This window comes from Calidris pugnax, unplaced genomic scaffold (assembly GCF_001431845.1).
Source record: "Calidris pugnax isolate Ruff unplaced genomic scaffold, ASM143184v1 scaffold219, whole genome shotgun sequence".
NCBI classification, from domain to species: domain Eukaryota; kingdom Metazoa; phylum Chordata; class Aves; order Charadriiformes; family Scolopacidae; genus Calidris; species Calidris pugnax.
Window position 1 is genome coordinate 17,827,244 of NW_015094507.1, and position 26,480 is coordinate 17,853,723.

Genomic DNA, 26,480 nt, shown 5'->3' on the forward strand with positions numbered 1-26,480 from the left:
GGTGTATCTCCACAATATCAGAGTATTTTCTGCTCACTTTCCTGAAACTTATGTTACCCAAATATTTGGATTCTTTTTACTATATTTTCAAAATCTTTGGAAATGGGAAATCCCTACTAGACTCCCCTTTCAGGTCTTCTGTTACTGAAAATAAAACTATCAAGGGCTGTAATTTCTGTTGATTACCTTGGCGTTCTCAGTCCCTCTCCTGCCTCCTCTTCATTTTTGTACCTCTTTTTATTGTTAATTTGCCCAGGGTACGAAAACCACTTCTAGGTGGACCACAACCCAAATTCCAGTGTCCTGATACATTTCCTGTATCTCCTGTGTTGTAGAAGATCCTTGTTATGACTTGATAGAAGTGTGTATGTGCCTAACTGATAATTTGAGATAGGAGTAGAATTAAGTTACCAGCCATTGTGATCATCTCTTATCTTTTCCTTTGGGGTATTATGAGTTATTATAAATAAGAAGTGATGTCATGTTAGCACCCAGCAACTCCTCTGCTGCTCCAAATTAATGCATAATAAGCAGTTTTCCGGTAGATGGAGTATAATGCCACCATGGGTGTGTGTGCTTCACAGCTGTGGGATGCTTAATTTATGCCCCTTTTGAAAAGGAGGTTGCATTCTTTGAAATTTTTCATTTTCTTTTTTAACCTGCTGCTTGTTCTGTCTTGGACTTTAAACCAGCTCCTTTTCCTAATCTCAGTGCCAGTATCTGATGTGATTAATTTCACATGAAAGGCTTGTTCTAACAGGTGCCTTATTTTTGAGTAGGAAAATGGCCAGCTGCTCGATTACTGTTGGAAAAAATGAGGAAAATTGGAATGCTGTGAGGAGCAGGCTGGTGCTTAAAACCAAACCTGCTTTGGAGAGCCTTTTCAAAGGCTCCTGAGTCAAGCAGAAATGGGTAAGATTGAATAACTGCTTAATTCTTGGTTAGAAACTAGTTTGTGAAAGGTCTCTTCGTTCCTGAGTTGGGAATTGGGAAGGATTTAGCTCTGTGATTCCATGGTAGAGAGGAAAAAACTCAAGGCAAGTAAAGTCTTGAGAATTTCTGCTCTTGTGAACCAGCACTGGTGACCTTTGCATTGGAAACCATTCTCTGAGATGAAGGATGTGAGGATGAGCTTTTGGCTTCCCCAGACACGTGGCTTATTCCTACATTTTACTGCTGTTGTAGGCTCCAAGATAAAAATGGCCAAGTTTGTGTTTGAAAGCAGCAGCACAGTCGTGTAAAGAGCTGTCAAAGAACAGCATCTGTAACAGGAGAGAAAAATGGTCCTGTTCAAACAAGAGTTTAACTTATTTTCAGGTCTGATTTTTGGCAGTAGTTTTTGTTGAAGATGTGGCTGTTGAAGAATAGAACAGAGTTCCCAGTTGAGAGGTGAGGCTTTACGTTGTTACAGTTTAAGAGCTAGTACCACAGTACAAAAATAGGCTTTTTTTGCCTTGCTTTCAGTGAATGTTGCAGACAGAGCTGCTTTCCTGGAGTATCTGCAGAACGTTATTGCTGTGCAGACAGTTGTAGCAACAGACAGTTAAAAATTACATACATATATGCAGTTGAAATCTCCCGTGTGTCTATTTCAACTCAGGTATGTGAGGGTGAACTTGGAATATTTACAACAAAGAGCAGTCAAATAAATGATGAGAGGAGCCAAATGTAAATAAAATTCATACTGTATAGCCAGATTATCCTCAAACAGAAAGCCTGGTGTTACAAGACCCCTGGCACCAGGGTTCCATTCAAGGAATAAAAGCAGGAGGTGTTTTTTCAGAGCTGTAATGTCTCTGCTGTTAATGATGTTGGTTCAGAATTTAGGGATTTTTTTTTTTTCAGGCAGGTCGGACTCTGACTACAAAGTCCAGCCTCTGCAGAAAGGCAAACTGAAGGAAATTTATGACCAGTTGGGGTTTTTTTAATTATTTTTAACTGTCCAATCTTCCTGCCCTCCTCGCTGAAGAAAATTAAATTACACAGTATTTCTTACATACTTTAAGTCAAGTATGTCCATTTCATGTATCTAACAGTCTGAAGTGCCAAATCCTGAATTGATTTGATCCTGAGAAAATGTATGTAGCATAGAAAACGTGTGACTTTAAGCTTCAGAATTTGTTTTGCTGGTTTAACGTCATGTTGCCTGCACGTTTGGGGATTAAAAAGCCACACGCTGCTGCTGGGGCTTGTTTCTCTCTTATTTCTGAATATTTTACCCTGCAGAGAGAGGTGTGAAGGTGGGATGGTGTGGATGAGGTGAGGCTGGTGGCTGAGGAGAGCCTGGCTCCATGTTGAGCAGCAGGACACTGGGCTGTTCTGCTCCCTTCCACTAATGAGGTGTAGTGGGAAGATAAACAGGTGAGGTTTGGGACTAGAGGGGGGCTATTTAGTGTTCCCCTCCCACCAAAATGTCACATTTTCCTCTCTGCTGCTGGAAATCTGTATCTATAAAGACCAGGATAAAGGTGCCCTGGCTTGGTCTCTGGAGGGAAGAGCAGTTGGGGTGGTTTGTTGACCCCCATCATGTCCTGGTGGAAGAGAGGAGCTTGGAACTGCTCTGCTGGGATGCTGAGAGTTCTGGCTGTGAGTTCTTGGGCTGTTTCCTGAGCTGTAGGTTCAGGCAGCATAAAGGGCAATAAACCACTTGTCCTTCCCCAGCCCTTCCACTCGCCTGGCAACAGGGAACTGGGCAGCAGGAAGCGTTGCTGTGTGTCTGCAATTACAGCAATTAGAAAATACAGGGCTCCTGCCCTCTCCGAGGGTATTTCAAACAAACCTGACCTATCTTATATACATTCCTGGGTAAGTTATAGGTTTAGGTTCTTGTAGTAGGACTTCCCCCCCCCGACCCTAGTACAGATCTGGTTTATGTGACTGATTCAATCTTCAGAGCCACAGGTTGGTTTCAGTCGGTGTGAAGTGCGGGTGCAACCAAGGGGCAGGACCTGGATCCTCCTGACACCTGAACACAGGCACCAAGAGCAGCACTTCAGTGCTTCAGATAGAAGGGAAATGACATCCTTAATCCTCTTGGTCAGCTGAGGAGGTCTGGGAGTTTCTTGGAGGTACGTACACTCTTTTCCAATAACCCCAGTAATCACCGAGCAACTTTGAAGTGGGTTGAGAGGGACAAAGTCTAAACATTTCTAACTGCAGCCCTTGCCTGGGTGATAAGACCGACCTGAAGTCTCCACCCAGAGGGTTGAAATGCACGTGAGGTGGCCCTGGGGACAGTTTATCTCCGTAGGGCACACGCACAGGCTGTTCTGGAGGGAACACAGCTCTTCCCCTTCGGTTTCTAAGGCTTTTTCCAGGGTTGGAAAACACGGGACACTGACATCAGCATAAACACATTTTGATGTTTAACCAAACCAAGTCTCGGGGGAAGCTGAAGCTGGATGCAGTAAGATCTGCAGCACAGCTTTTGAGTTCCCAAAAACGACATGGGGCTGGTTAGGGACATACCCATGTTACTCCCATACCTGGAATCAGGTGGAGGATTTTCCTAACAACCTCAGCTTCCTTGGGGACCAGACCTCCAGCAATGGCCATGGCTTTTTTCCCACCTTTTTGGCACTGGGTTTATTTGTAGCTTTTTTTGCAGCACCAGGCACCCATGTGTGACCGACTCAAGGCAGAGAACAGCAGCTCTTTGGTCTGTCCTGACCAAATCAGCAGCAGCCCTGAGTTGGTCCAGTCCTGTTCCTACAGAGGGGACAGCACTGGGAAGCTGTGCTCAGGTGGTGGCACTGCTCTCTGCATCCCAGACTTGCTCAGTGTTCTTTGAAGATGTGTCAGATAAGATGTGCTTTTTAACACTCAGCCAACAGTTGTTATTTTCACACAGCAAAGAGAAACATTACAGCGTGTGCTTTAGGTGTGGATTTTACTGCTGCCTTCCAACACGTGAGTGACACATTCTTATTCAACTAGCACTAAGGAACCTTGCTAGAAAAAGGGAATGAATTTAACAGTTTGCTTTTGCTCTTCTCAAAGAGTGAAAAATTTCTACCTCCAAAATCATTCTGTCCCTTTTTCCCTTCTTGTGAAGCAGTTTTAAGGGAGTTAGGACCAGTTTTGGTTTGAAGAACACGCAGCAGAAGCTGAACGTGGAAGCTTAGTGGTCTTTTTTAGCGTACTGGTTTTATTTATTTTTAAATCTGTAATGTTTGAGGATCTGGAAGGCATTTCATAATGATGACTCAAATCCTGTCAGCTTATAAGCAAGTTAATAGGACTGCTTCATCACTTCTGCAGCTTACACCACCAGCGTTGTCCCTTTGGCTTCCTAGCCTGAAACAGATCACTACAGTGTTAAATATGATTAAAACTGGCACAAAACTATGGTATTTGGACCACGAGCATTACCATGAGGGAGGCTGAGTATTAAAACCCAACATTGTTTAGTCAAGTCTATCCAGGCCCTCAGAGCGGATCCTGGGTGACTTTGACTCAGCGCTCGGAGTTACCCGGGACTGGTTCAGTGGGAACAGGGCCGTTGCACAAGGTTAGAAAGAACAGGTTTATTAAGATGGGGGTGGCACATTAACAGCCTCCCCACGTCAGCCTTGCCACGTGGTCAGTTTTCTGCTTGCTGGGCTTTATGAAGCCCAAGAGCTCCAGTTCGGAAACAGCTCGGATAAAACGAGCGCTGGACGCGTCAGTAAAGGAAACTGAGGATGATTTTTATGACACTCGCTGAGGGAGACACCGTTCTCCCTCGGAGGGGAAGATTTCTAGGTCACAATAAGCACAGATGACACAAAATGCTGTGTTAAACACTAAAATTGTTGCAAATAAGGGCAGAGCAAATCTTCAACCTAATCGGTATTTCTCTAGCTACGTGCGTACAGTGTGGCAACAAAGGCAGTTCTTTTCCCTGCTGCTAGGAGAAGCTTAAAGCCAACAAGATACCCATTTTGTAGTCTCTCAGAAGAAAGAATTTATACTTTCATCCCCCATGACAAAAAAAAAATGGGAAGATAGATAATTACAGAGAGGTTTTTTTGAGGTTTCATTAAACAGCATCACTTTTTCCTTACTAATGTTTCTTGCTGCCTTCCTGACACACAGCTTGCTCTCTCTATATATATCCTTCAGTTAAATAGAGAACTTGGTTTTGTATTACCAGTGAAGCTTGTAAAAAAGGAAAAGCCTTACAATAAAGGAGAGCTAGGTGTAGTATTGGAGCATGTAGATATTCCTCCTGTAGTTAGGCCTCCTTTTGTACAACTATTCATCTCTTCTCTGTGGCAGCACGACTGCTGTAGCCATGAGTTTTGGTTCTAATGCTCATCCTTCAAATATTTTGCAGACCTCACTTCAGGACAAAACCAGAAACAGAATGTTTTATGGGGTCCAAAGTTCTCAGCTCTGAGGTCCTAGAACTTGTCCCTTCTACACAGCCACCACTTTTGTAAGCATTTCCTCTGCTGATGCTTCCATCTTCCTCATAACAAACTACCCTACTGCTCTCTAGGTCACAGCTCCCCTGTCATCTGTTCCCCAGGAATGCTCTATCCCCTAGAGAGCAGCTGCACAGAGTCTCAGATGATTTAACCAAGTAGAATAGATTCAGCTTGTTTCAGGGACTGTTGGTTCTGTTTGAGACCCAAACAGCTCCTATGGACAAAAGCCACCTCCAGCCCAACTACTTCAGCTGACCTATTTCTGTGACATTTTCAGTATCTTAAAAGGCTGTTTAAACTAGTCGTATTTTTTTTTTTAATTAGTTATCAGTGCAGCTGAAGCTTTGTTCTTTAAAATCCTGGTTCATTAATCCTGTAAGGGTTTGAATGTCAAACCTGATAGAAATAAGAAAGGATACTGGATAACATCATCCACCTGGTCTGAGGAAGCTGCATCTGCGTTGGGTCCCTCAGCTGCCATCACCACGGTTGAGAAAGCCTAGAAAGGGAAAAGCAGCACAGATTTAACACGTCAGGGACAGACAGAGCTGCACATAAAATGCTGAGCTGCCAGGTGATGGCTGTCACTTGGGAGGGATGAGGTGGTGGAATGGTAACTCCGGGAGAATGTCAGTTCAGCAGCGAGCAAAAGTGCGAGCGAGGTTACATATTGCTATGGCAGGAATGGAGAATGAAAGACATCACTCCAGGAACTCGTGTGCCTGCATTTTAAATCCCAATACAGTTCTGGTCCCTGACTCACTCTCAGAAAAAGTACAGAACTGAAAAACATTCTGGAAAAACAAAAAGGGGGAGTTGGCTGTGAAGAAACCTACGAAACCGAGGGACAGCAAGAGCCTGGGTAGGAATCTTCTGTCCACTTTTATTTCCAATACACAAACGAGGCAGCAGCAAACAAAACATACTCCAAACAAGGTAACAGGAGTGTCCTCTGTGCTGCATGGAGTTGAGCTACTGAATTTCTTGCCAGAGGATGCTGTAGGTGCTAAAAAGTGATATTGGTAACATAATCCAGGTGGGCTTACAAAAACCAGATAAACTGTTCCAGCACAGGGAACTTTAGAGCTAAAACATAACTGTTAGCTATGGAGTTTTGGAGAAGGTATCATAGCTGCCTGGCAGAAAGGACCTGGGGGTGCTGGTCAACTCTGAGCTGAACATGAGCCACCGGTGTGGTCAAGGTGGCCAACAGCATCCTGGCCTGTATCAGGAACAGTGTGGTGAGTAGGACTTGGGAGGTGATGGTACCCCTGTACTGGGCACTGGTGAGGCCCCACCTCGAGTGCTGTGTCCAGTTTTGGGCTCCTTCCCACCAAAAAGACATTGAGGTGTTGGAGTGTGTCCAGAGAAGGGCAACGGAGCTGGTGAGGGGTCTGGAGAACAAGTCTTACAAGGAGAGGCTGAGGGAGGTGGGGGTGTTCAGCCTGGAGAAGAGGAGGCTGAGGGGAGACCTTCTTGCTCTCTACAACTCCCTGAAAGGAGGGTGTAGAGAGGTGGGGGTCGGTCTCCCAAGTCACAAGCAATAGGACAAGAGAAATGGCCTCAAGTTGCACCAGGGGAGGTTCAGGTTGGATATTAAGAAAAATTTTTACACGAAAAGGGTTATTAAGCCTTGGAATGGGCTGCCCAGGGAAGTGGCTGAGGCACCATCCCTGGAGGTATTTAAAAGATGGGTTGACATGGTGCTTAGTGACATGGTTTAGTGATGGCTTTTATCAGAGTTAGATTGATGGTTGGACCAGATGATCTTAAAGGTCCCTTCCAACCTTGACAATTCTATGATTCTATAGTAATGTATGGTTTCTTCTTATACTCTCTCTGTTTTGGTCCCAGTGTGGAACCTTTGCTCTTCCCCTGCATAAGGATTCTCTCCAAGAATCCCACACTCACCCAGCAGCAGCACTTGCCCGTTCCCATAAAAGCAACACAGAACACTTCAAAGGTGGTGGGGAGGGGAAGGCAACTTTGTGAAGCATAAAATCTGATCTCTGCCAAGCATAAAATAGAAGCAGAAGCAGAAGATTTTCATCACAGAGTAACGATGCTGGAAATGAATGATTCACAGTAGTCAGAGGAAGACTGTGACTGGAGTTACTGTGTGTTCTTGCAGAGGAGGGACCGAGGTGGGCAAGGATTGAAGCTGTCAAACAGGGGCACTGAAGACAAGCAGATGTGCAGCAAAAAGATAAATGAGAAGACTGAAAGCAGGTAAAGGCACCGTTTGCATTGTCACATACCTCTAACCAATCCATGAGATTAATCAATCTGCCACACTCCAAATGAAGCTTATAGACTATGCAGATGTCAGGCACCTTATTAGAGATGCTTCCTCCATCGCTTTTCAAAGCTTGATTCTGATAAAAAAAAAAAGAGGTAGTAACTTCCATCAGTTTTTAACCTTGAACTATTTTCAGGGCTAGATATTATTTCAGAAAATTCACGTTAGGTATTTTAACCAAATGCTTACTGTTTGTGTAAATTGCAAGTTGATGCTACAAAGAGAAAAACCAAAACCCAAATCCTCAGGAAAATAAAATCCATAAAAAAAACCACCCAGCTACTTCACTCCTGGTCCTTCTACAATTTTGTAGGATTTATACAGTCTCTGCTTAAACAAATGATTACCTGATTAGGCTTTTCCCCAATTTTTTTGCTAGTTCTATTTACATATCAGAGAGAAACACTCTCTTCTGTGGATTCAGGAAAAGCAAGTAGTCACAATTTGCCTCAGACCACACTGTGTAGAAAACAGAAAAGTGTCCCTTCCCCCCAAAAGGAAAGAGGAAGTCTCAGTATAGATCTGTCAGATGTACTAAAAAGCAAAATTGCTTCTTTCATCTCAGAGTTTTATCTCTGAAATGTAGCAATCATTTTCCTCTGGCTTGAAACTCGGCACCTATAAAGGGCAAAAATCTGATTTCTCACCAACTGTATGTCAGGAAATTCAGGTCATTGGCACTGAACCATTCACTTGCGAAGTAAAAAAGCCACTTGAGGCAGAGGCAAAGGTCTCTAGAGCTGCAGCACTTTACAACATTTCATATCGGTTCATGATTTTTTTTCCCCCCAGTTTTCAGTTTCATGCACTCTAAGAAGCCAGCTCTCTTAACGTGAAAACAACCACTGACCATTCCTTGCAGTTCATGGGATTTTTTTGCTAAAACTGCATTTTTTTACTAGCTTTTATACGCTCATAAAATATGCAGGTTACTTTTGGAAAGTCTATAAAGCCCCAGGAATGATACCTTCATAAATAAATACTTTTCAAGATAGGAAAGGAAGTTGGACAAAGAATATAACTCTACTTAAGAATCTCTCGTTTGTCTCCCATAGGTCTCAATCCCTGCAATTTGTGAGACCAATTCAGTTTGGGCTCTAGCACTTACGAGACATTTCACAATTCCCAGAAAGCCTAACGATTTTCGAGTTTATTTCTTCTGTACGAGGAACTCAAAAGCTGCAGACATTTAGTTTAATGTCTGTCAGTTCAGTCCAGATGGTCTCCAGATAAATTCAGAGTAACGTGCCTAAACCTTCCAGATGTTACAATCCAGACGCTAATTTGCCAGACTGTAATTCAGGATTTTACCAGAGTAGTTTCAAATAATAGAACTGTGTTACTAACTGGCACAGGTGGAGGTACCACCTCCTGCCTGATCCAGTGGCTCCCCACTGCACGGAGGGATAACCCCATGCCTTTCTCTTTTACCCTTTGGTCCCCTAGGGCTTCCTACCACTTGCCCATGTGCTGACTCTGGCGTTGCTGGACACTCAGCAGTGATTTTCTAATCTTAGAGCCAGAAGAGTTATCACAAAGAAGGGAGGAGGGAACTTCTAGAGCAACTGTACTCTCCAGAAAGAGGTTATCCGTAGAAATTAATAATTAGCTGGACAACATGTAAGTGCCGAAAATGATCCAGGAAAAATATTAATGGTAATATTATATGGAGGGTCAACAGTTTTAAACTGAAAGAGGGAAGATTTAGATGAGATATTGGGAAGAAATTCTTTCCTGTGAGGGTGGTGAGACACTGGAACAGGTTGCCCAGAGAAGCTGTGGCTGCCCCATCCCTGGAGGGGTTCAAGGCCAGGCTGGATGGGGCTTGGAGCAACCTGGTCTGGTGGGAGGTGTCCCTGCCAGAATTCAGCCTCATTTGTGATAATTAGGCTGTGGCAGGAGGGAGCTGCAGCTGCGTGTGGGGAACCTCAGCTTCCTGAGGCGACAGCAGATGCGTCGGGCCCCGGAGGAAATAACCAGCCTGACAAGCAGGAAGCTGCCCCAGCACCAGCAGCCAGTTGAGAAACCTCCTGTACAGCACAGAGGTCCTGTTTCAGAAAGAAGAGCCTGGGAACAACCCAGGACACCACTGATGAGGGGCTCCTCTTGCCTGACCCTGTCCCCAGAGTCCTAGACAGGGGACAGACTCGTATCGTGCTCTGGAATCAACTATTGCTACTCTTCCAAGCTACAACTTGTTGAATTTTCAAGGGATCAGTGAAAAGAGAATTACACTTTTTTGTTGCTTTTCTTTTTTTTTTTTTTTCTTGAGGATAAGTATGACCCTTGTTTCATGCTCTGCTAAATAAACAACTGGAGTGGATTCCTGTAAGAAATGCATTGCATATTAATCATTTGCTGGGACTCCACTGAAGCACATCCTTTGCTGTCCTAGGCTCCTGGAAGGAACAGCTCTGGAGAACTTTGCTCTGGTCACAGCCCAGGAAAGTACAAGCCAATGCAGAAGTCATGGATACAACTAAGAAAAAAATACTTCTTTGACTCACAGGGATTAAAATGCCAAGCGAGGTACTTGGCCAACACTGCTGCTGTTAGAAACAACGCCACACCTTCACAGTCTACTCAGAAAACATCAGAAATACGTTAAAGTATGTCAAAGAACAAAGTGCAGGATGACAGAGGGCTTTAAATCCCGTCAGCTCATCAAAGAGAATACTTACTAAGCACATCAGCATTTTGCTGTCTCTCCTAACCAATATTCTTACAGATTTGCTAAAAATATAAATTACTGAGGGTCATATTAGGCCTCCTCAATGGGAGCCCACTGGCTACTGTTTTCACAAATAAACTCTAAGTGGTTTTAGAAATAACTCCTGCACACAGCAGAACTGACAACCCTCCCTCAAATAGAGGCAGGAGGCCAACAAACCCAACACGAATTGGGCTGTAGATTTCAAAGACTGATCTTTATCAAGTTTGATTCCTGATAAGTGTTGGCTTGGACTCAAGTAACACAGAATCACTCAGACACAGCTACAATCAAGGTTTTCTTCAGAACTGTAATCACGTTTTTAAAGGGAAATGTTAGGGCATGAGGATAACTCCAAGAAGCATCTATAACCAAGGACAAAACAGTGAAATGTATGTTCACTCCTTTTTCCAAATCATGCTCTATTTCTTTCTTTTGGTCATCCCATGAGTTCCATTTATGAAAGAAGTGGAAAAGGGGCTGCTTTTCTTCTCTAGAAAAGGGCAGGATTAACTAATAGAATCAATGACAAACCCTTTCTTGGACTTGGAAAAGATACGATTTCAACACACAATAGATAGCAAAATAGATGGGAAAAGGAAAAGAAAGGACTCCTTTAAATATGCTGTATTTAAGCTATTGTTAATGTCATCTCTCCACCTGAACAGAACCTTCACCTCACAGCAAGTCTACACGGTGAGGACTAAGCACTAACTCTGTAAAGAAAGCCTCTAGAAAGAGCCACAGACCCTGTATTATTTTTCCCCATGGACATTACAAGTGTCATTCCATTTGTAATGGGTGACAAAAGGACTTTTCTGCTACGCCTACAAGAGAAATTGAAAATCATGATCCAGAACAGGCTCTGGAAAATGGATTCCCCACATAGAACTCTTTCCATAATTAGCTGCTTTATTTCAGCCAGACGGGTTCCTTAGCTCTTTGCAAAGTCCCCGGTTCTTATCAACACCAGCTTGTTGGTTCTCTGCAAAACAGCTGAACGCCTGCCAAGCTCCATGAAACAGCAAAACTCAAGCCTTTACACATCACCCTTACATGTAGCCTTCAGAAAGGGCTCCAGCACCACCACCAACCAGCTTGTTTCTTACCTTCAGGTACCAGTAGGGGTTATTTAAAGCCGTATGAAGCGCAATCCTCGGGGCAGCGTTGAGGTGCTCCCGGAGAACGCTGGCTGTGTTGAAATACACTATCTCGTGCAGAGTCTTGTGGTCTGCAGGAACAAGGTAATTTCTGAAAAAAGCCACATGAGGGAAACAACAGAAGTTTACTGCAGTCAGAGACTACAAGAATTTATGTTTCCCAACCAGAACTGACAAATCTCTGAGAAAACAAGATGAACGGCGCTGAAATCAAGTTACTTCCCTGCTTAAAAGTTATTATCAACTCTACATCTAATGGATTTAGGGTAGAACTCTGGCTGGGCCACTGCCAAATTAAAAACTAAGGGCAGCAGCTGAAAACTAAGGGTACCAGTCATGTACCCTACTCCACAGATCACACTTATCCATCTCCAGGCCTCCTGATGAGCCCCTGCTCACCTTTGTCTTCACAGTTGAAGCTTTTTTTCTTGGCACAGTCATACCGTTAGCTCCTCTGCCTCCCCCTCACCCCAAAGCTCTATAATTAAAAAGTGCCTTCACCTCTTGCCCCAGCCCAAGCCTTTCACATTTTCTGCTACAGACCTGCCTCCCAAACCCTATCTATCTGCTGGGACTTGCCCCCTGAAACGGTTCCCAAAATGGATAGGATATCACACTCTGCATCTGTACAGTTTCATAACTAGAACAGATCAGCAAAGATTAGGATAAAAACTCCTGACTTTATTTTACCACAAATACCCAGTCCTCCTCAACTTTTTTCTATAGCTAAAGTAAGTTGGTCAATTCATGTGCCAATTACTTCTAGTAATCCATGGAAAAGAGATTTATTTTTTTTTAAATAAAATATTATTTTTAGAGCCCTCAAAGAAAGAATAGGAAGGGAAAAAAAAAGTCTGCTTCATACTGTAAGGCCCTAGACATGATTTTGACAAGTCAGCAAAATTTCTGTTGGAAAACTACTGCAGGAAGATAAAAAGAGGAAAGCTCACCTTACGAGACTGTCTATATAGTCAACAACTTCAAAACGAAGCATTTCAAACTTTGTCAGTTTCTTAGACCTCCTCGATTCCTTCAACTCCAACAAGGTCTTTAAAAAAAAAAAAAAGTGATGCACAAAACTACATGGGGGGTAGTTATTTTCTGGAGAACACAATCTATGTGTTTTTACTTGCATGTCTTCACTGATGAGGTTTGAAAGTGTGATCGTGCAGTTATTTTTACTTAGGCCAGTATATTCAGTTCTCAAACTGGTAGGTGTTTGGGAAATTCAAAGAAATGTGTGTTAGTCAGAACATATAATTTGCAATTTAAATAAGAGGAAAACCCCTAATTTGCATTTTGAAATCCTAGTTTATGACAGATATTTTCTATAATTTTCTATGCCTCAGGTGGGTCTGATACACATAGTTGGTACTTAATCATTCGTTTTTAAGAAGGGTTACTTATACACAGCCTTTATGCAGAGCTCTGGGAAGAACTAACCATGGACTATTACATCTTAAACGATTCAGTGAAGGAACTAGTCAGCAAATCCTACTCAGGTCTGACCTTCTGAAGGTGATAAAGGTCTGTCTTCTTCTGGAGTTCCTTTTGTGACGACACGGACACATCTTGTTCTTGGAAAGCTTCTCCTTCTAGAACAAAACTAAAAGTTTGATACGTGGGGTAAACTTTTCCTGTCTACCTAAATAAACCCCCTAACCCAAGCAATCTGGTGTGTTTAGTTACTGGTTCACAGAGACCCAAACACAGGCAGCTTTTGGCTCTTGCACCTTGTAAAAGCTCGTTAACAAAGAAGTCTGCAGTGCAGATTAACCAACAACAATTAAGTAACCAAAGCGATTCCGCCCTGAGCGAAGATCCTTGCACATCACCTGAATTCTGCTTGTGTCAATCCAGGTCATACTCTCAACGTTTTTAAGTTGGACAGATTTAACACTAGATACTAATGATGCTTTAGGAGCATTCAAAAAGCCACACACTGCATATTTTTTCCTTCTCACGTGCAAAAAAAAAAACCCTAAGAAATGAGTTCTGCCTACTTAACTCAGAAACTGCAAGCAGAGCAGCAAACCAAGCGTGCCTTAGCATTGCCCAGCTATACTCTCATCTTCATTTATAACAAAATCTTGTTTTCAGAGCTATGTAGTTTCTTGATCAATTGCACTCATAATTAGTAAATTTTTTTTTTTTTTTTTTTTTACAAAAAACAAAGAAGCAAAAACTCCAAAAGCGCAATCAATGCCAGGATGAGTGATAATTGAAATCAAAACAAAAGGTAGCTAGATTTCTTGCCTTACTTATGAAGATGGTAATAAAATGGAGATTCCACCTACAGATCACACGTAAAGCTCTAATCAGCCCAAACAATCATGAAATACAAAGCTTTTTGGTGACCTACATAGAACGAGCTGGTATTTTCCAGTGCCCTGTAGACATCTGTATTTCTGTTGAAGATTTCAAAGCAGAGAACTTCCTCTCTCCACTACTACACTGATATATTTTGAGATATTTTTGAATCAAATCCTTCAGCTCAAAATAGCCTGAACATAAAGATATTTTGTTTCCTCAAGCTTCATGTTTTTATTTTTTCCAGTTCATTAAGCAGTCAGGAAGATGGACTTGGTTGTTGTTAAAAAAATTTTGGACTATCCTTTCACTCTAAGGGCTCTGTGGGAGATTTGGGCACATAACATTTCTGGCAGACTTCTAAAAACTCCTGCTGAAGATCAAAACTATCACAGAAACATACAGGAAGTCACCTAACTCAGCAATCTATTCATGTTAACTTTATCTTAACTTCCCCTTCTCTCATTTTCATTATATCTTAAATTCACTCTGAAAACAAAGATCATTCATAGATTCATGAGACTTTCTCTGCTTTAAAAACATCTTGAAATCCTCACTGAAAATAAATACAGCCTTTTTTTTTTTGTTTTATAGTTCTGCGTGTCCTTGAATTCCCAGAGTTGTTCTTTTTTATTTATTCCCTAAAAGTCAAAATCCAACTTCTTCAAAGCCCTTTGATTCAATTCTTTTTTTTCTTTTTTTTTTTCCAAACTAGATGAACCTTTAGGTTTTCCATCACAGTTCAGAACCTTCAGTGCTGGTATCTTCAGCTTTTTCCAAGTGATCACCTCTTTTCCTGTCCCACAGCCCTGCTATTATTACATCTATTCAAAAATACATGGTACAGGCAAGAGCCAGTTCTTCTAAACAAGCCTCAGTTAATCCTAGAGCGTTCCATGATGGAGTAAGTTAATATTAGCCTGCATTTGGTGGTTTACTGCCTACTTGTCAAAATGCTGGGTAGTAACCACACTGATAATTTCACTGAATTTCACTGAATTTTTAGAGCTGGAAGGGACCATAGAGATCATCTAGTCCAACTCCCCTGCCAAAGCAGGACCACCCAGAGCTTGTCAGAGCATGTTACTCAGGAGCATCCAGGTGGGTCTTGAAAATCTCCAAAGAAGGGGACTCCACACCCTCCCTGGGCAGCCTGTTCCAGGGCTCTGCCACCCTCACCGTGAAAAAGTTCTTCCTCATATTCAAGTGGAACCCCTATAATAAACTTAATATGCATAAAACAGACCAGATGATGACCACTTCATCTTCAAAAGGGAATCACAGGGGAGCCCTTCTCCGTAGTTCAGGGGAAGCAAGGAAATTCCTATTCCAGAGGAATGCTGGAGTATGTCATATTGCTATTTCAGAAGGAACAGGGCAGTTTCTGTTATCCTGCCTCCAAAAGAGGGAAGGCTTCTACTCCTTTGCTTTATTAAACTCTCAAATATGTCCTCTGCCATGAGCAATCCAATATATGGGCCTGACAAGTTAGAGCATGTCAGCAGCAGAGCCCTGACAACTGGCACTGCGTGTCCTAGCCCTCAGAGGAATTTAACTGAAGGCGCTGGTGAAAGAACTCTCTATATAATTTGGATTAAATACCACGTCATAAGGAAGTCTGCTCCTATTTATCTTTCAATATCTGTTTTTATTTGTTAAATGTTGTTAATGATTGCAACATCCGGTAAGAGGCTCAAAATAAACCTATGACAGATTTAGCGAGTAATGTTTGCTGATCTCTCCAATTTCTTATCTTGCATCGCTCTCCCCTGTTACAAAAAGCATGAACCACATGCCAATAGAGAACACAAACATTTCCTAATTTTATGTATGTATTTAAAAAACAATCCTGAAAAATCTGACAGTTTAATACAATGACCAGGGAAAATGATACCCACTGGTGAGACTGTAAAACAGCTTAAATTATAATCTGCAATGGAATGTATGATTGCACACACCCACCTTCTAGTTTCTGAAACTGGGTCAAGAACTCCTTCAACTTCTCTACTGTCTTATCAAACTCCTTTCCAGAAGATGACACAAAAATTTCCACACATTGTTGAAGCATGGTTACCAAATCAGACTTATTCAACATCCTAAAAGACACAATTGTTGGCTGAAGTTGAAACGCAGAATGATGAAACAGATTTCAATGTTTAGTTCAATGGGGAAAAAAAAAAAAAGATAAAAAATAATTTGAAAAACTCCTTTTAAAAGAGAAAGCCTGTAAGATTTCAAGCCATTCAGGCTTGCAGTACAGTTATTTTTTTTTTCTTTGTTGTCATTAATAGAAAGAAACAAATCAAATTGGATAGATGTCCCTCACATTTTCCTGCAGAACTGACAATGAAAGCTTTTCTGAAAATCTCTGAGTCAGCTAAAAAGAAAAAAAAAAGTATGGTAGAGTTCGTAACTCATGCCCAAGAATGGGAAATGAAATGGTAAAAAAATATCAGATTAGCATGTATCCACACATCCACAAAATCCATTATTCTCTGTGATTCAGAAGGATTCTCAAACAAAATCTTAATTGCTATTTTCTGTATTTAATTGTTATAAACCCAACAACCACTAGAATCCCAAAATCATTTAGGCTGGAAGGAACCTCTTGAGACCACCCGGCCAAACCTCCAGCCCAGCATTTACTTTTAATTACGTATTAGGGCATTTTGTAAGTGTCCCCACGCACTGCTCAGCCTCAGAATCTGCATTTAAAAAGATGTCAAAAGCAAATCCTTGCAAATCTCCATAAATGAAACCCAGAACTGCAGTCATTGCATCAAGCCAGTGCCATGACACATGCATGTAAGCTTTTTTTCTTAATGCAGTGTGAGTTTCCCATTGCTAAACACCCTGGTCCTGAACAATCACACGTGTGTCACACCCGCCGGGACTAGGAGCCCTTCCCAGTCTAGTCTTGTGGTTTTGCTTTGCATTATACAACACAAAGATGCTAATACAAAAAATACAAAACAAAAGGTGTCATTAGTTTAAGGATTTTAGAAGACACAGAAAGCAGAAATGCACAAAAAAGGCAGCATGACAAAAGAATCAAAAGATGGTGATTGGTGCATCAGGCAGTGGGTCTCCGTATCAGATCCCTAAATGGTGACTGAGATAGTTTTAAGGAAGAAATTAGAAGAAGCTGGTGAAGCTTTATGGATTTTTGGAGAGGGAACTGCAACTTAAGCTCTAGCTTCTAACTGGCAGTCGACTCTAAATGCTTATAAAGCCTAGAATTTGAAATTTCAGTTTATCTGATTCAGGGTTATGGATTTTTTTAATGGATGTCAGGTGTTGCCTTCAGAAACACTCGCTTTGTACAGACAAGCGTTAGGAGTTAACAACAGAAAGGCTGACCTTGACCACACAAAAAGGCTAGAAAACATTCTGAAACAGCCTTGTAGAATATAATGGGTAAACAAGACAGCCTTCTTCCAGGGCAGAGAAAATACCGCAATAATTAAACACTTAAGATGAAGAGAGGATAACCAGATTTGGACATCTGTGAATGGGAAAGAACACATTTATTTCAGTCAGATTACTCAAAAAGAAGATGCAAGTTCTAGAAAAACTTGGGGGGGGTTACAGGACCCAAAGAACAGGCAAGAGGATGGTTATTACATATCAGGAAACAGGAAAGGATCCCTTTCAACACTTTGGGTTTGAGCTTACTGCAAGGTATGCCAGATATCAGAGTAGGGTTACGATTTTAATTCAGTTAGGAGACGAGCTTAAAGCAGAGATCTTAAAGATCTCAGATCATCCAGTGACAGTAAATAAATATATCTCTGATTATTCAGGAACAGGTTATGAAAGAGAAGAAAGGAAGCCAGGATGAAGTCCATAAAAACGCCTCCTGAATGCTGAAGCGGGAAATTATCTGAAGAAGTGATGACAGAGATTGGTCAACAACAAAACCACAACAGTCACGTCAGGACAGGACTGTGAGAAGCAGTATGTGGTGAATGGCATCAGTGATTAGCAGACAAAACCAGAGCACAGTATCTAGGCAGAAGACAGTCAGACAGTCCTCAAAGTTTGGCCACCTAAAAGCTTGACCAGATGTCCCAGCCAGTCAACTCCCCGTAACCAACCAAGTGAGACATTCTCCAACATCTCTTCATCTTCTCTCTCTTCTGACTGGATTCATCCACTCTGAACTAAAGCTCACACGCTCTCCCTGTCTCCCCATAATACTTTTTAGACCCTAGACAACTAGATTAAATCAGAGTAACTATCATCTAAATTGTGTGTTCAAGTTAGATCACTTGAAACACCATCTTCATAGCACTTTCAGCAGAAGGGATAAAAGCCAGTGCAAGGAAAGGCTGAAGTAGAGAAAGAACAAACCAACCACAGAAGAAACTCGATGCAAGAGTTTCAGAAGAAACTGAAAACCCCACATTCAAACATAATTCATGAAGGGCAAGAGATTTTGTAAAAAATTGAAAAATAAGCTGATCAAAAGCATCTCTATTTTTTACTTTCTAAATACAAAGGAAAAAATCACGGAGTCTAGAAAAACATTGAATAGAATAATAAGGGATGGGAAAGGGCAAATGTAAGAATATCAACAGGTGATATGGCCACTGGGAAGGCAGAGATATTAAGGAACAGCGAATAACTTCCATACCTGAGCAAAGGGGAAAAAACAGAAAATTGTGAGTAGAAGGGGAAAGATCACATTTTATCATTTTCTTCTAAAAGACAGCAGCCAGACTCTATGCAGAAAAAGCAGAGAGAAGAGAAAGCAGATGTAAAATGGAAAAGAGAGTTAAAGAAAAAGTTAAAAGCTGAAAAAATAACAATCACAGCTGGAATTCCAAGTATTTGAAGGAATCGTGTTGAAGGAGCTTTGTTAGAAAAATGACAGAATTCCTTTAGGAACAAAACAAAACAAAGAAACAAAAAAAGAAAAACCGAAAGAAGAAGAATTATCTATGAAAGGAATGACCATGACCACTGTATTTCTATCAGGAGCTCTCACAGTGGAAGACAGAACCAGAGAAAAAGCAGGAGGGAGGTGAACAGATAAGAATAAAGGGAAAACAAGCCAGAATCTAACAGCAGCATCAGCTTTGAGACAGGAGAAGAGGCAGATGAATTCAGAGTGGAAGAAAGCAAATTAAACACAGGAGGAGAAAAAGGAGAGGAAGAAATGGCCAAGAGCTCTTAGAGAATACAGAACAGACAGTATAGAAAAGCAAAATGACACATTTGTGGGCAAGGGCTGAGAGGTGATTGAGTGCTGTCAAGATTCAGGAGAATCAGAGAAGAATTAAGAAGGCAAGACACATCAAGCATATAATCCTTTCAGAGGGATGAGGGTAAAGAACACCGTGCAGCGGTGATGCACAAGAACCACTGGGTATGGCAAAGGTATGGTTTGAAGAGTATGTTTCCTTGGGTACATGAGCCCAGAAAGTTATCCTCCATCCACCACTGGCAGGGTTTTTCTATGCAATTTTACTGTCAGACCCATCAAACCTCACAAGCTCAGAGGCTCTTGAAGAGGGATTTATGGTAGTGGTGTTGCAGCAGCTCTTTGTGTGACAGAAATGATGTATTATTTGAATACAGATACCAGGGAACAGCCACTTGCCAAGATGAAGCACCTTTAAAGGTCTGTAGCTGCAAAATTGCAGTTGAAGAGTCCTCTCTTTTAAGAAGATTTTGCTTAGATGATTTTCGCATTTTAAACACTGACAGACAACACAAGTGTAGGCTTCTCCTAAAGTCCTCAGCTCACAATAACACAAAAAACGTACTCAGTCCCTGTGCAAACTGACAAAGGAGGCAGGGAGAAATCAGTAAAATAAAAAAAAAACAAAACAACAAGAAAGGCCTCAGCTACTCATTTGGAACGGATTCTAATTCTCATGACAGATTAAAATTTAGGCCAACTAAAACTAATAATTTGGTTGATAATATCTTACACAATCATACTTTAAAAGACAAAACCTAACTGATGTTCTCATTGGCACACAGTAATCTCAGTGGTTTCAGCATAATGACTCAGGGCATAAGAGATACCAGACCCTGGCTGAGTTTCACGTAAAACAGTAGAAAGACAAAATGGAAACAGCAGTAAATTATACTTGCAAACAATCCTAAAACTAGCTGTGAAAGGGTAATAGCCTCAGCTTTAAGTTCCAGAGTAACCGATGACTGATATTCTCCATGTGTACAATAGTATGAAAACAAAATGGGGAAAAAAAAAAAATAATCACCTTGCTAGCTGAAGAGATGACTCATACTCCTCTGTCTCCCACACTTGGTTTTCCAAACATGCACAGTGCAGCTCCCTGATCTGTTATGCAGAAGGTGAAGAAAGGATGAAGTGTTTTACAAACAAAGTAATGCGGAACTCTTACAACAAGCTTTCCAAAGTCATATCTAATTCCTTTGGAGCTTGTTTTCCAGAGATGCACAATGATTGCAAAAGAAATGAGAGCATTTAGTGTCTTGCAGAACTAAGCTCCTAGTGTTGCTGGAGTCTGTGTGTTGCTCTGCACCAGGTTTCAAACAACTCACATTCAGATGAAGATAACTGCAGAGAACAAAGATGAACTCCAATCAAACGTCCCAGCTAAAGCATCTGTTTATTCGCTAATGCTGGGACAGTTCATGCTGATTTTGTAGTTAGGGACAGATCTAATAACAGTGTGGAATACACTGAGAACTGACAGACAAGTGCACATGCACAGAATACATTGCTCTTCTCGTGGAAGAAGAAATTGCTCAGCATGAGAAGGTGGATTTAATGACATTAGAGCCATACGGCTATTAAGAGCAATTATCACTGTTCCCTTACTATAATTTTATTCTGGAGAGAAGGTTGCTAAAACTCAATCTCTTTATCTGAATTTGACTAGTGAGCTAATAGGTGGTAGAAGACTATACGTTGTTTGCAATGCATACAAATAATCCCCAATGTGTGGATTTTTTTGCTGATCTGTGCATCTGCCTCCTCCTGGAAACCCCCTCCTGTCGACAGACAAGGTATCATCCATTTCTTTCATGCCATGAAAGAAACCACATGCTGTTGCCCCCTGCCCATAGCAAGAAAGCATCTGTCTCCATTTTAAGAAGTAGGGGGCAAAGCAGCAGAACAGCAAAACAAAGAGAAATAATAAACACTTCTTCAGATGTCATACTTTGAAAAACAAAAAAAGACATGTTTCACTGAAATGGAATAACAGTACGTCACCTGCTTGCCCAAAGGATACTTCGGAAGAGAAGATGTGAAAACATGAAGGCATCTCAGAACTGAAACATAATTTTCATGGTAAACATGCAAGTCCTCCAGCAACTTCTGTATTATTTCCTACAGTGACAGAATAATTGTTTTATAAATCATTCCGACATCTGTTTATTTAAAACTCCCATAAGGTACTTAAAACAGGTCTGAAATTTTGACACTGTGGTATGCTATGATTTAAATCACCAGTGGTAAATTAAGACCACTATGCAAAAAAGTTGTATTTCAACAGTTCACTAGAATCACAGTGCATATTGTTAACTTTACTTTCTTCATCCATCTCACTGGGGAATTGTTATTAATTAGCATTATTATTTTACCATTTTCAACTATATTTAGCTTTTACATCTAGTATGTAATCTTGCAAAAACAAGGCTATATAGTATACCTTCAATATGTAAAGAGAAATTATATAGCTTCTTTTACCCTTATCATTATTTCCATTTTAAAATTTTACACACAAGTTTGTATTTTAATTCTAAGCAGAATCATTAAAAATAGATCCCCACCTCAAAAAAAGCTAAGAAAACAAGTTCTAATGCTGCTACATTGCTCTTATTCCCCCAAACCCACAGCATTACAGCATCTGTACTTCCCTCATCTTGTTTCCCAGCTCAAGACTGATGTAACTATTATACATAAATAGCAATGCAGTAGGACTACGTATTTTGCCAAATAATGGAGTGAAAAAGGTGCATCTTCATTTAGAAGTTTGAAAGCATTATTACAAGACTATGCAGTGTTATTTCCATAAATATATATCGCCACGTTTACATAATTTCAAATGAAATTTGCCATGAAACCTTTCAGACAGAGCTGTAAGTAATTAGGATGTAAAACTGCTTTCAAAACTGCTTATTTGAAATAGGTGGAACTCTTCCCATAGTTATTTAAAAAAAGTGGTAACAGCAGGGAATATAAATTGCAGCTGACAAAGGGTATTGCAGGTTTGAGTGCTAAGCTTGAACAGCAAGTTGAACAGCAGTAAGAGTCCTACCCCTACCGTAGAGATTAGAACAAGTGTCTTCAGTTTAAATTTGTCAGAAGCACCTTGCACATAAGCACAAGAAATCCAGCTTCTTTCCCAAACTTACAGGGTGAGGTTTGTGAAATAAGGGGTGTATTATTAAACATATACAATTTAAAACATACAGCATTTAAGCTGATGAGTATTCAGCGTTCAAAGTAGCAGCCCATTACATGGTCTTTAAATTTGAAACAAATAGAGTCTCAGGCTGCTCAGTCCTACTCCACTCTTCCTCCTATTGTTTCAGGAGAAGCATTTATGCACCTGCAGAGTGAACCCCATTGGGGAAATCATTCTGCAGAAACAACTCAGCAAAAAGAATTCCATGCCTTGGTTTTTTGGTTGGTTTTTTTTTTTTGGTCAGGTTACCTTAATTGGATTGTTTCTCTGATGACATCGATTGCGCAGCCACACAAGCAGTTGTGCTGGCACATCTGCTGAGGCAGGAATAAACAGCAATGGAATAGCAGTAGCTTAAGCTATTTTTGCCACTGAAAAGTATGGATCATAAAATCACGTATAAATCACGTCTTGATTAGTATAATTGCACTGCACTTGCAAACTTGCCTGCTCCCAGCCTCTCTTCCTGCCATTACCATTGTTCTTGGAAAGTCCTTACAGACCAGGAAGCTCAGTGAGGATAAATTGCTTTATCTCTAGTAGCACCATTTGCCTTACAGGTTTAGCTGTACCTGAGATGAAAAGTCAGGAGAAACCTTTCACCCTGAGCAATGCTTCTACAGGGAGTGGTTCTACTGGTGAGAACAACCAACAGATCCTTGTTGGTGAATTCCTAAAGGGCTCACAAGAGTAGCAGCCTGACTTTCGTCACTTGACCAACCTTCAGATAAATGTGTAACATAAAAATTCAAGTTTTAATCCTCTATGACAGACATCTAGTGTGAATGTGTGCCCTGGGACCCAGACTGACCTACCAAGTTTGAGCAGAAACTACACAGAGAGTATGGAGGATTAAGAGCTTATGAAATAACCTCTAAGATTACTTACTCATTATTCAAACGCTTCACTGACTTTCCAAGAAGTGGACTTCCAAGTCTGAGTAAGCATTAAAAGGCCAGGCAATAAAAAAACCTTTCAACCTTCTTTTTAAGCAGTTGTAGTTTCTAGACGTCGCTAAAAATTGATGTAAGAAAAGTTGTGCAGCTTTGTATAAAGGTATACCTGGCAACCCTAGAGATTTGGAATCTTGACCTGCCAATTCTAATTATTCATTTCTGGACATAAAGCACAGTATGTACTGTATAAAAGATATTATATAGAACTATACATCTTAGTTTCTTATTTTATTATGCTCCACAAGCTAATAATATTGGGAAAGTTATTTTTGCTTGATGTTCTTAAAATTTTACCTTTAAGTAGCTGTCTGTTGTCAGCAGTGCAATCTGTTTCTCCGATGCTTGACTTTCCACATACCTGATGGCAAGACAAGACAAGAACATAAAAATTATAAAGTGTGATTAAAGCTTATGGGGTTAAAAAATTCAAAAAGTTCATGTTGCTATAAGGATTTCTTTGGAAAGATTCAAAAAGGAACAGTCAAATCCAACAAACTGAAAGGCCACTCCGAAACCCTAGAGATTATGCTCCAATAACAAGTTCAAAATTGATTTATGGTTATTTGTCATAATAACTTGTTTCTGTATTAAGAACAAGAGAGGAAAAAAAGAAGTTCAAGTGCTTACACATCACAGAAGCTGTACTCTCTAGACCAGAAGATTAAGGAGTCCTGAAATTATTTAGAACTGTCCTGCTTTTGATCGATTTACCTTTGGTATAGAAATATAAGCACAAGTGATCTACAGTTTTCACGGAGCTACATTTACAGATTCCTTTTATCTTTTTTAAAGCTGACTAAATGCAAGATTGTCCAAAAATTTATTTCCCCTTTTACCTTCTAAAAGAGGGCAGTCTTCGAATGTTTTCACACTGATTGTGTGATAAAGAATTTACTCTATTCTTAGCATCTACCAGCTGGCAACACAGTATACTAAGAGGCTGAGTGTAGAAGTGCTCCACAACAGACAGCTGAAAAACAAAGCAAGAATCAGTGATGTTAACAAAATTCATCCTCTCTGCTTTTAAGACTTTCTTATTACTACAGTGCATATGCTGCAATGGTAGTAATGGTATTCCTTTACCAAAAATTCATAAATATTCCATAGGTCATTACACTACTATTTAAAACTGATTATTCCGTTTTAAATAGTGTCACATAATTACCTTTTTTGCTGTATGAGCTATTCATACTCAGTACCTCATTTCTCCCCCCTCTCACATAACGATAACTACAGCTTGTCAAATATTTTCGATTCACTTATATAAATTACTGCATTCTTTAGGCTACATATTCAGCTCCAATGCTCACAAATAACAGAGCATGTTTAAAGATGTGAAAAGCAACTACTGCACAGAAGCAAACTTAGCCCGTGCCCTAATTTCAATTTCATGTGCACAAAACCACACTGCTAAACTCTTACAATCCATACGTAAAAACGTACTTTATCGCCAATTTCAGCTGCACTAAATGTTTGTAGCATCAGGACCTTCAGAATAGGAACAAATGCTCATCACATCTATTCTTAAAAACAAAACAAAAACCCAATCAAACAGATTACCTCACTAAAAACGTTTTAAAAACATAAAAACTGTCAAAGGGGAAACACAGTTCCTATCAGAAAAGTTAACATCACTCCTAGACATAAGGAGATGATGGTGACCCCTTGTATCTATGGCTTAGGAAATCCAACATGAAATTGCTTCATCCTTGAGTACTTTTAATGCACAAGGACACAGCAATATGCCATCAGGGCTAAGATTTGTATTTTTGTATCAGGGCAGTGGGGAGTTATTAAATCCTGGTGACTCTTTCAAATAAGAGGAGTTGAAACCTATGAAAGCCCATGTGGGTCTGTCTGTAGGAAGAGGTACTACAGCCACGGTATTTCTCCTGGCCACATGTAATCATTGAATCTTAGATATCAAAGAATCTGAGACACTCTAAAGGTATCTGACACCAAAAGGCCACGTTTTACTAACAGGTTCAATCATGGAACCAGGCAAGAAAGAAACAATTTCACAATCCTGCATTAAAACAGATTACAGGGACTGCAAGTTCTTTGGAGAATTTGTCTGCAATCCACAAGGAGACTCAGACCCGGAAATACTTCTAGAGATGAAGATCTATATAAGCCAATACAAATATAATTATCATGATCTGTACAGACTATTTTTGGAAACCTTGAAGTCTTCCACTTTGTCTCCTGAGAGAATGAATGTATCTCCTGCATTGCTGCATGGCTGCTTGAAGCACAAACATCACCTCCTCTGAGGCACAAAGCGACCCTACAGCTCCTATTATCCCTCAAAAGGTAAGAAGTCCGCACCCAGAACCGGTGCTAGAAGAGTTCAAGCAGGGAAGAGACACTGCTGCAGCCTCCTCACATCATGACAAGCCAGAGCACAAGGAACAGAAGATCAGAGCTGGAGAGTTCTGCCAGGGGTGTTAGAAGCTACAAGTCAATCTAGAGCAAAATACACATCTTTCTCCCCACTAAGGCAGGTTACCCTTTTAAATGCAACCTTTAAATACAGGGGTTTTTTTGTGGCAGAGTAAGCTTTTACATGCTTCTTTATACATCTCCTACAATGTTAGCAGGTAGGGTTTTAACTTTAAAACCTCCACCCGTTCACAGATCCAAACTGTTTCCAAAGGAAATGAATCCAATTCAGTGACAGCAAGATTAGGACCTAAGAAATCTGTCAGTGCCTAGTAATTACCCTTTGTTTTCACACCATAATTTGAGTTCTTGTTATCGTTGCCTACCTGAAATCCTTTGATAAAATTCTGGACAGAAAAATCATGGTACAAGAATATGTTGATGAGAACCTGCAGAACCTTCTCACCCAATTTAAAGGGGAACTGGGCCGTCAGAAGCAGCTAAAGGAAACAAAAAGAAAAATAGCCGTTTCAGGCAGAAATTCTTTCCTGAATTCAACTCAGCAAAATTCATACACAGAATTTGATACAACTCTCAGCCTGTGTTAGCATTCAACTAAAGGAGACACAAAATACACTGCCAACTTCTAAAACCAATATCCACGCAAAGACTGATTTTCAGTTTATTATTTCACCACATTTTTGTAAGTATCTTTTAGTAACATGCAATGTTTGAAGTCAGCTTTGCTTACAGTTACTTTTGTATTTATTTTTAAAATTGCAAACAACAGAACAGAGATTGCTGTAACAACCAGGGATACCACTATTTCCAGCCTGTATAA

The 26,480-nt window shown here is 40.6% G+C and overlaps 1 protein-coding gene across 3 annotated transcripts in view; it reads right to left on the bottom strand.

The window, feature by feature from the left end:
• Positions 1 to 4,127: 4,127 nt before the first annotated feature.
• ORC3 (origin recognition complex subunit 3) overlaps positions 4,128 to 26,480 on the bottom strand; it is a 37,030-nt gene continuing 14,677 nt past the window's right edge. The window contains exons 9-20 of one of the 3 annotated variants that reach the window (XM_014964562.1): positions 26,026 to 26,139; positions 24,094 to 24,227; positions 23,552 to 23,615; positions 21,104 to 21,220; positions 20,124 to 20,203; positions 15,853 to 15,986; positions 13,090 to 13,172; positions 12,531 to 12,628; positions 11,530 to 11,671; positions 7,670 to 7,786; positions 5,831 to 5,910; positions 4,128 to 4,654 (exon numbers count right to left, since the gene is read on the bottom strand). In XM_014964562.1, coding sequence (XP_014820048.1) covers positions 4,549 to 4,654; positions 5,831 to 5,910; positions 7,670 to 7,786; positions 11,530 to 11,671; positions 12,531 to 12,628; positions 13,090 to 13,172; positions 15,853 to 15,986; positions 20,124 to 20,203; positions 21,104 to 21,220; positions 23,552 to 23,615; positions 24,094 to 24,227; positions 26,026 to 26,139 — 1,269 coding nt within the window. In that variant the 3' untranslated portion in view covers positions 4,128 to 4,548. Of the gene's footprint in view, positions 4,655 to 5,830; positions 5,911 to 7,668; positions 7,787 to 11,529; positions 11,672 to 12,530; positions 12,629 to 13,089; positions 13,176 to 15,852; positions 15,987 to 20,123; positions 20,204 to 21,103; positions 21,221 to 23,551; positions 23,616 to 24,093; positions 24,228 to 26,025; positions 26,140 to 26,480 lie in introns of those variants that run through there. The other 2 variants (XM_014964561.1, XM_014964563.1) reach the window with 2 other exon arrangements.